Source organism: Octodon degus, unplaced genomic scaffold, assembly GCF_000260255.1.
Source record: "Octodon degus isolate 3935 unplaced genomic scaffold, OctDeg1.0 scaffold00195, whole genome shotgun sequence".
In the NCBI taxonomy this organism is placed as follows: domain Eukaryota; kingdom Metazoa; phylum Chordata; class Mammalia; order Rodentia; family Octodontidae; genus Octodon; species Octodon degus.
The window spans coordinates 1,064,167-1,075,388 of record NW_004524771.1 but is presented as its reverse complement, the minus strand read 5'-3'; the positions used below and the strand labels follow the sequence as shown (position 1 = coordinate 1,075,388).

General features: G+C 44.4%; 1 protein-coding gene across 13 annotated transcripts in view; it reads right to left on the bottom strand.

Annotated features, from left to right (window-relative positions):
- Acsm5 (acyl-CoA synthetase medium chain family member 5) overlaps positions 1 to 11,222 on the bottom strand; it is a 15,143-nt gene that overhangs the window by 2,238 nt on the left and 1,683 nt on the right. For 4 of the 13 annotated variants that reach the window (XM_023704407.1, XM_023704398.1, XM_023704401.1 and 1 more), the window contains exons 2-7: positions 10,921 to 10,984; positions 9,392 to 9,609; positions 6,216 to 6,426; positions 4,150 to 4,357; positions 2,769 to 2,912; positions 852 to 1,005 (exon numbers count right to left, since the gene is read on the bottom strand). In XM_023704407.1, the coding sequence (XP_023560175.1) occupies positions 852 to 1,005; positions 2,769 to 2,912; positions 4,150 to 4,357; positions 6,216 to 6,426; positions 9,392 to 9,595 (921 nt within the window). In that variant the 5' untranslated portion in view covers positions 9,596 to 9,609; positions 10,921 to 10,984. Of the gene's footprint in view, positions 1 to 851; positions 1,006 to 2,768; positions 2,913 to 4,145; positions 4,358 to 6,215; positions 6,427 to 9,391; positions 9,610 to 10,920; positions 10,985 to 11,222 lie in introns of those variants that run through there. The other 9 variants (XM_023704403.1, XM_023704404.1, XM_023704402.1 and 6 more) reach the window with 4 other exon arrangements.

The window sequence follows — 11,222 nt, the reverse complement described above, 5'->3', positions numbered from 1 at the left end:
TGTGTCACCACACCCAGTTTCAAGCACCATCTCAGCATGCCCTGGGGGGCGGGACTGGCACAGGAGGCCTGAGGATCGAACCCCTGGCCCCTGCATCTGCCTAAGTAAGTGCCTTAATCTGCTAAGCTATTTGGCTGGTCCTTTTTTCTGTCTTTTTTCAGATACGGAAACTGAGTCTCAGGGAGGCTAAGTGACTTTTTTCCAAGGCCACACTATTAGGGAACGTTTAGGCTGAGAGCCAGGTCTGACAGGTGGTGCGGACTGTGCTATTTGCCACCATATGTCACCGTTTGGCTAAAACAAAACTATAGGCAGATTGGCTCTGTGATGTTTTAGGCAGCATCAGAGTCAGAATTCAGAATACAGAAGAAAGATGCCCTGTGTCTTTGCTGAGGGGATTGATTCTCCCTTTGCTTGAGAAGCCCCTGGGAGGCTGGGCAAGAGTCAAAAGGACTGCAGTTGAGCAAAAGACTTGTGGTAAGCACCATGGACAGCAGCCCATGTTGTTGAGCAGACTCTGATTTGACCCCAAGATCTGACAAGTAACTAAGTTTTTAACAGGATCATGGGGAAGAAGACCATCTCATCTTATATGGAGAGAGAGGCACCTCTCACAAGAAAAAAGGTTCTGTGAAGGTTAGGAGAGAGGAAATGCTCGTTCCCTAGCAGTCTAGCTTGGGGATAGACAATGATGGAAAATAGGTGTACAGGACCCAGATTAGGGAAGGTCCTGGGAGACTTCTTGGCTAACATCAGTAGGCTCATACTTTTTCTCCTACAACCTTGAAATGTAGACCACATGCATCTCATTTTCACCCAACACTTAAGCGATGTTTCATTGAGTCTCTTACATTTAGGATAACTTTGGTATCAACTCGGGGCATCTCATGCACAAAAATACAAGATCCAGTACCCCAGGCAGAAAAGAGAGTCCAGGCTGCCTTCACCCAGCCAGTGTCAGTTGTGTTCCAGAAGACAGATGATCCGGTCAAGCCCATCCACTGTCTGTAAAAATGGAGAGAGAGAGAGAGAGAGAGAGAGAGAGAGAGAGAGAGAGAGAGAGTTCTCAGCAATGCCTTTAACTTGAATCCAAGATCTACTTGGAAGGCTGAGGCAGGATGATCACAAATTTAACCTCAGCCTGAGAAACTTAGAGGGACCTTATTTCAAAATGAAAAATAAACAGGTATCAGTAGTAGAGTGATATAACAAAGGATTACATTGGCCATATCATCTTATTTGGAGCATTGGTCACTGTGGATACCTACACATTTATGCTGGTCAAATCTGTATACAAACCCCTAAGTCAACTATTATCATAACAAATATTTTGTAAGCATCTTTTGTGTACCATAGCCTAGGCTAAGGATATGGAATTAACACGATAGATCCCATGTTTTCAAGGAGTTTACAGTCTAGTGAGAACAATATATAAGGTAACAAATGGTCCTAATACATTGGGATAAGGGAACCTTTTTTTTAGTCAACATTTGTTTGGTACTCAGTTCATACTTAGCACCAGGAATGTAGTAAAGACTAGTTTCAATTTGAGTGGCTTGCAGTTTAGTAAGAATATACATCCAGGAAGCCTCCAGAGAGTGTGCTTAAACTAGCAAAACACAAAGCCTTGTTCAACGACAAAGTCTAGGAACCTAAAGGAGAGCAAGGGAGGAGATGAGAGTTTGGAAATGCTTCTGGAGGGAGAAGACATTAAGGATGCACAGTCACACTTCATGATGCATAGAATATCAGAAGTGAGGCAGGGAAGTGGGGCAGTAACCTAGTGCGTACCACCACATGCATGGATTTAAAAATGTGATGGATACGTGAAACGCAATATACTTTGAGTCTTGAAAACTCAGGAAATTTGATATGTGCTCCTAGTCAGATGAACCCGTGGACATGAGAATAAGTGGAAGAAGCCAAATTTCAAAACCCATGGAGATATAGTGTATGTTCCTGCTTACACATGAGGTACCTAGAGTAGTTAAATTCATAGAGATGGGAAGTGGAAAAGAGGTTGTCAGGAGCAGAGGAGAAGTTAATGGGAAATCGTCATCCACTCTAGTGATTCTGAAGTTTCTGTTTAGGAAGACATAAAAGCATTTCTGAGCTGGGCATGGTGGCACATCCCTCTCATCCAAGAACTCAGGAGGCTTAGGCAGGAAGATGGTTGCAAGTTCGAGACCAGCCTGGGCTACAAAGTGAGCTCAAGGCCATCTGAACACCATAGTGAGACCTTGTCTCAAAAAGATAACAACAACAACAACAACAACAACAACAACAACAAGAACAACAACAACAGAAATTCTGAAGTTGGATGGTGGTGAAGGTTACACAGCAAGCGAGAGTATTTCATGATAATGGATGATGTATTTAAATGGCCATAGTGATGAAATGCGCTAGAAGATTTTGAATAAAGCTCAGCAAAAATGAATGATAAGTGTTTGAGGATACAGCTAGACTTGCCCTGATTTGAACTTTATATAATATATACATGTACCAAAACATCACATGGCAGTCCCTGAATAGCAATAATTTTTATGAATTGAGTAAAAATACATGTTTTTCAAAAGGTGAACTCATTTTATGTATATTTCACCACAAAAGATTCCCAATGGCTTTTCACCTTGCTCAGAGTAAGGCCAGAGGCTCGCTTGCCCTCTCGTTGTCGCCTACCTCCACTGCTGCCATTTAACCATCCCTTAGCCCTCTCACTCCCCCACCCACTCTGTTCTTGGACCCACGAGATAGGCCATCTCCAGTACCTTGCACTGGCCAAAAATCCCAGTCCATAGCTGCAGTGAGAGTGCTCCACCATCTTGGGGGCTCCCGTCGTCCCACTGGTGAAGTAGATGGACAGAGCGTCCCGACTCTTGGTCCTCACACAGCTGTGTTCTGTAGATGCCTCTCTGGAAGAGGTAAAATCACCAGGTGGCGCTCTTAGTAGCAAAGCTAGTGAGCAGTACCAATGGAATCAGAGTAACAACATGAGCCCCATTTCACCAAACACCACATGTGAGGTGCTGTGCACAGTTTCAGTTCGCATTACCTACACCCACCTTACAGGAGTTCTGTTGTTCTTTTGAAGACAAGGTTAAATGACTCACAAGAGCCCATGTTCTTCTACCAGGGCTCACGGACCTTGTAGTGCAACACTCACACATACACATCCAGACGCATACATCTGCATATGTAGGTGTCACCCCAGGGCCACCTCAACCCCTTGTAATTTGGAGTTATTATTTTAAAGCTCCCCAGTTTCTTGTCATGACAACTAAAATTGAGGGCTGCCAATCTAGGCCAATCTTGTAGCTCGTCTAAATCATATGGGTTGATTTTAAACCTCCAGATTCCCATGGCACTAGCTCAGATATGGCTCATTAAGTAGGTCAGGTGTGGAACCTCATAATATGTATTTCAAAAGCATGCAGGGGCATCTGGTCTGTAGGACACACATGGATAACTCAATAGTGTAAGACTCTGAGGGGTCCCTTTTGGATTTTGGTCTTTGATTTGGAGAAAGTCTCAATGTCCCAGGTCCTTGCTTCAAGACAAACGTGACTTTGGGCCCATCCCCACCCTGACTTGACTTCTTTTTGTCTTGGGCAAGTCATTTCACTGTTCCAAGCTTGTTTCCTCATCTATAAGATGGGGTTAGAGCTTCATGGAGTTCTTTTCTAGGCTTAAATAAGATAATATCTTTTATTTATTGTGGTTGAAAATACCACACAATGCTTGTCATTTAATAAATTAAAACTCTTCTGCATGGATGAAGGAAGTGAATGATTACCTGGCTTTGTGCCTAGAATACACTACGGACTCAGCACAGAGCAGCTATTTTATTATTGGCCACTTGCTAGATAGTAAACATAACAACTAACCTGACTGTGATCAATAATGCCACCAACACAGAGGAAAGTAGAGCACACAGAAAAGCCAGTGGGGCACACATCTAGTGCAGACTGAGAGGACTTGAGCATTGGTCACAAAGCCTATGTCACAGGTCAGTCTGGTTTCCAAAGTGAGTGCTCCTTCCTGATTCACTATCTTCAAGAATTTTCAGGGATTCACTTCATGTTGTGTTGCTTAAGGGGAAAAGTGCCTGACTTTATTTTCTTGTGATTCTTTTGGATAACCTCGACTCACTGCAGTAGTTCTCTGAAGTTCATCCAGCCTGGGCGCCTGGTGTCCGACACCAACAGCTTGGCCTGTAGGGAGGGGCATTCGTTGCTGATGGCATCCACGTGTGGAGCTAGAGAGTCACTGGTGATAATGGACTTGGCCCTGGACACCTGCAGCCGGTACTTGAGGTCCTTCTCTGTTAGCTGGGTGACACCTGGAATCATGACAACCCCTGAAATCACATGGGGGGGGGTGTCTTAACAGCAGAGTAAGACCTCAGCACAGAGGCCAGATACAGGAGCAGGCAGGGTCTGGAGAAGGCTGGAATAGATGACTATGATAATAATAATGAAATGCAGAAAATATTTATGGAGCATTAACATGCACTAAGAACCTAAAATACATTATTTTACTTAATTTTCACAACACCAGAAGGTGAATTTTATTGATACTATGTAGAATAAAAAACTTAGACTAGCCCAAGTTCACATACCTATTATGTTGTAAAGATGGAATTAGGAAGCTTTGTTAAACCCCAGAATATGTGATTGCGATGGTATTATATTGCCTTGAAGATTACCTGGTTCAGTGGTTTTCTATGTCTTTCAAACAAAATGCTACCATGAAGTCTTGTGTTGGGTGTGGGTTGCTTGCTGGTATGGGGGGAATATAGGGAGAGTATAGCAGAGGATGTGTGTGTGGGTTACCAGAGAACGCACATTGTCATGGCCAGAGCCATTCTAAGGGTAGCTGATTTTACCAAGAGGAAGGAGGGAGCAAAAATCAGGGACCTGTTTTAATCATACACTTGAAAGCCCCTGAGCATCAGAGGATGTGTATTGTAAACATTCCACTGAGCCCAACATTCTCATTTCACACATGAGAAGAAGCAAGTCCTGAAAGCATTAGTCACTCTCCACATCCACTCGGTGAGGCTGGGAGACATGGGCGGGGGCCAGGCTCAATAACATCAGGACTGGATGAAAGTCCTGCTACTACCCTTTGTTTTATCTGTCAAGCCTTTGAGAATTTGAAGGGCTTTATGAAGATGTTGGCTTTCATTCCCTCTCATTCTCATTCTTTCCAGTAGAAGCCTGACTTATTTGTACTTTTGTTTGTGGTACTTTGGGAACTGGGTTCCAGTCTGAGGCCCAAGTGGATAGGAGACAGCCAGAATGGCAGCAGGAGAAATAGATCAGACACTAAAGTCTGGAAGAGCAGTGACAAGTATGTCTAAGGAGAACATGGGACGTGGGACTCTAAGGCCATCAGCTTGGGTGTCGGCAAACATGGAGAGACTTGAGACTTGATGTAACATGGCTTGTGGTTTTGAGTTATTTTGTCTGGACAACAAAGAAATGGATGAACTTGTATAAATAGAGGAACTGGAGAAATTTACCTAACATAAAAAAATAACACCCCAAAGGGAAGTTTTGATCATGTGGATCATTTAACTTGGTGGTTAACTGTCTTAGTTATTTTTCTCCTGTTGCTGAGCCAAAATACCTGATGCCCAGAATTAAGGAAGGAAAGGTTTATTTAGCTCACAGTTTGTGGAGGTTTCAGTCCATACTCAGCTGGCTCCAAGGCAGGGTGGCACATGGCAGTGGGCAGCAGTTCATGGAATTGGCAAAACAGCAAAACAGCAAGAGTAAAAAGGGAGGAGGGATGGCAGAGGGCAAGCCTCTTTTCCTCCCTTATATTACATGCAGGCTACACGCCCCAGAGTGAGTGTAACACTCACACCCATAATCCCTGCCTTGGACCACGAGTCAATCACAAAGTCTAGAAGCCGCCCCATGACTGCATGAGATTAAACAGAGACATCAAGACACAAACCATAACACATAGCAGCCACCCAAAAAAACTCTAGGAGCTCCTTGCACTGTGGATCTCACTGAGTGAGACTGATTTTTATCTACTCTCTTGTTGTCTGTCTCCACAATGAAACCAAGTCATGATTGGCAGGCGGAGGGGAAGCAAACAAACCACACAGGATTTACTTTGATCCATCTCCCCACCCTTGTGGAAACTTCAGAGCTCTGGCAGGTAGTGTCAGCCTGACTGGGAGTCCCAGCCCTGCTACTGACCTGTGCGCATGCAGGCCACGCTGACCAGCCACCATTCTGGGAGTCGTGGGAGCACCAGCATTATTCTGTCCCCAGGCTGCAGGCCGCATGCATCCCCCAGAACATTGGCTGCTTTCCTGGATTGCTTCCCCAGCTCCTCATAGCTCCACTTGACCTCAGCTCCTTTGCCATCCACCCACCAGAATGCAGGGCCTGAGGGCCGGTCCCCAGCCTAGACAGTGGTGCAGGCAGAAGAGAAATAGAAGCCACCGAGTGAGGGTTTTTGTTTCCTTTTTTTAAAAAATAATTTTATCTTTTGGTATAGCTAGTATCTTCAGCGTATTTGTAGAGCTCAGCAATCCAGAGGCAGGGAAAAGCTATGCACTGGGAAGGCCCGCTGCATCCCTTGTGCAGCCCACCCTGTCCCCGCCTTCACCAGCCTCAGTAGTGAGCAACTGTATTAGTGTCTTGCAAATCTTTCTAGCATTTAGGCAAGCACAAGCACATTTTTCCATAACAGCTTTTTAACACAAAAGGTAGCATATTATTTATACTGTCTCGTATGTGCCCCTTTTTGACATTGCTACATTCACTTTTCATAAAAATGCCCTTTAAAATGGACAGTTCACTGGTGTTTAATACATTCCATCAAGATTATATAACTATTCTCTCTCTCTCTCTCTCTCTCTCTCTCTCTCTCTCTCTCTCTCTCTCTCTCTCTGGATTTAACCCACTTCACACCAAATTATATCCCTTCTTCTCCTGTTAAAATGTCCAGGCTGGGTTTGAACCTGTGATCTTCCTGCCTCAGACTCCCAGAGTGCTGGAATTACAGGCATGTGCCACCATGCAGTGGACACTATCTAACTCAAAACATTTTCATAATCCTACAAAGAAAGCCTGTACAGCATAGTGATTCTGACTTGGCCATAGTTCTTGCTTGATCATAACCTGCAGGTCAGCCAGAAGTGAGAGCTTAGAGTTTTCTCCGGTGTGGATGCAAAAAGTCCTCCCAGTGGTGTGGTTTGCTTTGGAGATGTCCGGTAATATGTTAGGAGATTTTCAAAGGTCCTTACTGGCATCTCATTTCCTGGCTTTTGTTGTTGCTGTTGTCACTTAGCACTTTGTTTAGTCTGGTCTGTTATTTGCTCCAACAGTTGCCCACTTTCCTCAGCCACAAACTAAAACTCCCACCTGTGATTATTTTTGGCGAATGGCTGCTAAGGAAAAGGCTTTTCTCACTGGATGAGTTGAGTCAGGTCACATACAGAGAGGTTTGAAGGCAGGGTCTTACAAAGAACCCGCAGACGGATCAAACAATGATAATTCTTTGGCAAATCGTCTGATTCCCATTTGCTCCCTCTATAGCTCTTAGGCTACACTGGAATGAGGATTATTATTTTCCAAGTCTACCATGTATCTGTGAAAGGGAAAAACTGTATAAGGAAAAATGTTTTTTTGTTTGTTTGTTTTTGTAAATTTTGTTCTCTCTGATGCTGCCTAACTCTAACTATTCCATGGATCTCTAATTGTCTTCTTGACCACGGTAGCCAGGAGAGTGTAGCCAGACATTCCAAATACTTGACTTGGCCAAGCTTTGTGGTTGTTAACCTGGTCTTGTAGTTCATGACCATTAATCCAGCCCTGTGACCAATGACCTCGCCCTGCTGGCTAATCAGAACTGCCAGGCTGTCCTGTCTTGCCTTTGCAGCCCCTGTTTGCCTCATATAAAAACATGCTGGCTCACAGACACTTGCCACCTGGCTTTTGTTGGGAGTTACACCAGCTAGGACCACTGGTGTGAAACAAAGCTGTTCACTGCCTACTGCCACCCTCGGGTATCATTCCTTTCTTGGACTCAGTTTTGTGGCAACATCTGGAAAGTGAGGGTTGGAACTGGAGCAGATTAAAGTACCACAGGCTTTTGCTATTTTTTATTGAGATTCATCCAGCTCCTTTAATGGATTCTCCCTTGATTCCTGCAATGCCTGGTTAGCAGACTTAATCCCGCTCATTTATCTTTATGATTAGAAGTCCTCTAAGGCTGTCCCTTAGACAAAAAGACAGAAAAAAGGATAAGGAAAAGAAAAAGAAGAATTTAGATTTGTAGACAGCTAAGGAAGGAGCATTCTCTTCCCTCTCATACCTACTTCCTACTGAGCACTCACCAATCTGAGTAGGATATGACATGACTCATTTTTGAGATGAGAAACTGAGATCCAGTTGTCCAAGTTCACACTTCAGGTGTGCAGCTGAACCCTGGCTGCAAGCCTCCTAATTGGTCTCATTCACTCCATGTCACTTTCCTAAACCTTACTACACCTACTAGTGCAGTATTGACCTCATTTTTTGGTTTGAACAAACTTGTCTTAAAATCAAAGTACATTTCTTTTTTTATGTATTTAGTACAGGGTCTACAGGGTCTCACTATACAGCTCAGCTCATAGTGATCCTCCTGTTTTCAGCCTCCCAAGCGCTGAGATTACAGGCACGTGCCACCACACCCAGCCTCAATCTCTGTCTCAGTGCGCCCCAAGGGCGGGGCCAGTGTGGCTCGTGATGCTGGAGATCCAACCCGGTCCCTGTGCTCTGTCTAAACAGGTGTTTTAGTCCACTGAGCTATCTGGTTGTCCCAAATGTCTTTGAAAGAAAACATTTTATCCCCTTATTAGCAATGAAAATGTATCATATAACATAAAAAATAAAACAGAAAACACATGACAATCATATCTAGAAGAGAAAATAAAGAGGAAAGCATATGCAGAAAGACACATGAAGAAATTGGGGTTATCTTAACTAAAATCTGTATATCACTAGGACCTTTGAAAAACTTTGAGCCAGAGCTTTTTACTTAGAAGGCAAATCAATGGGGTTGAGAAAAATACTAAAGATAGAATAGCAGCAAATCAGAATTTCCTCCTGCTCTTGATCAGATGAATGGGGAAGTAATCAGGGTATGATTTTTAGCTCAGGGATGTGCGACCTCTCAGGAATTATGCAAGGAGCTTTGGGGCTTATAACACTGGCTCGCAATTTCCCCCCTGAGGTGTAAATGCTAGCAGTTTAAAATTTCATAAGTGCCAGGTTCTAGCTCACAATATTCTCGTCAACCTGTTTTATAGCCCTTAAATTCCATGGGAGTAGTTGTGAGCAGCCTCATCTGCTCAGGGTAGACACGAGTTCAGGATGGGTGTCACCTTTTCGAGCCGAGTCCACATGTCCAGCATGTCATGGGCAAAGTTGAAGTACTCGGGCACCGGCTGCCTCCCCAGGCAGATGGCTTCCCAGTCGGTCAAAACCTTCTGAGGGACAGGAGGAGGTGGCACCTGTGTGTGGACTCCACGGACAACCCAGAAGCTCCTCAATGCCTGGAGGCCCAGGCCTCGCAGCCACAGCCTCATGTCCTATGTCCTACCTGCCAATGAAGAGAGGAGGGAAGGCACTGTTTTGAATGTTTGGAACTGGAGAGAGTCCTGTGACCAGTCCCTGAGAGTCATGTTGCTTTGGAGAACACACTGGTGGCCTCCAGTGCTGGTTCTGATTTGACATTGCTCCTCTCTGAACCTGAGGCCCACACCTCTCTCCTCTTGCTATCAGTAGTTTCCACAGGCCTGAGGTCACTGCCTTGTCATATCTCAGTCTTTCACAGAAAATCCCTCTAATATTATTTATTTCATTGCATTAATTAAACTTTAAAAATACATTTAAAATATTTGACACAGAATTGTACATCCTTATGGGGTGCGGTGTCCCATTTTGGCACCTGTATATGATGTGTGATGACCAGATCATGCAATTGGCATATCCGTCATCTCAAACTTTAATCATTCCTTTGTATTGGGAATGTTCAAAGTCCTCCCTTCCAGCCATACCCTCTGATGTCCCTTGGCCTGTCCTGAAATGGTCTGGCAAAACTGTACCTCCCAGGCAGCATCGCTCAGAAGAAACAGGTGAGTCACACAGGCAACCCACAATTTTCTATATTTTGGAGGTAGGATGGAAGAAATAAAGACAGGCAGAAAGAAACTCAGTTGTTTTGGGCACCTTTTTTAGCTTATAACTCTGGGTCAGACTCCTGCTCGGCTCTGTAGGCAGAAATGTTAATCAGTCAGGAAAAGTTGGCAAAACAAGAATTGTTCGCCCTGAATTGACCTGGTCTAGCTCATCGTCCTCCACGACCGTGGACACCAAAAGCAGAGATGCTAAAGGAATTCTCAGGGTTTCTGTAGACACCCATTGCCAGCTTCCAAAACACCCTGTTTCAGACCCTGCTGGAATGACATGTGGTCACCTCCAATCTACAGTTGTCTTAGCCTGGGACACAGCAGAGCCTTGGATACTACTCTAGGATGACATCTCCTCCCCAGTGCAGGTGCAATTACCCTATAAGGGAACTGAGGTCTCTCCTCCTGAACAAGGATGATGGATATTTTTCTTGTGCCTAATTGTCCCTTAAGCCCTAAGGATCCCTCTGGGGCCATGAAACTAGACTGAAATAATGATTTACTGGACCCTCTCTGCCTCAGCTAGCCTTGCAAGGCTGGCCTTCTGCTTTCATGAGCAGGCCAGTCTGAGCCTTGAATCAGAGTGAGCCCCTTTCAGCTACTCAAGCTGAAGCTTTTCTCTTATTCTTCCTCACTTTCTAACTTGGTCTAGTAAATCTGCCTTAAGGTTTGGACTGATGTGTCCTGGAGTTCTTTTTCCACGGTTTAAGATTAGGACCTACTTGATGGGCTGAAGTGAGGGCCCATTTCCTCTCTGGGGGACTTCCTCAGGTTCCACCTGGGAGTCTTATGAAGAAAAGAAAAGAGAAACAAGCAATATTAATTATGACACTGCACCTTACTAAACTAAGTGCATGAAGAATATTATCATTTTAACCTGGAATCAGTGTGAAAATTATTAATGACACGTATCTTCATATAGCTACATATCTACCCAATCCTCAGAGTCCAGAGCAGATATCACTGCTCAGCACTACTCAGTTTGGATCAGTTGCATTGGGAGAGCTCTGGAGTCCCAGGTGAG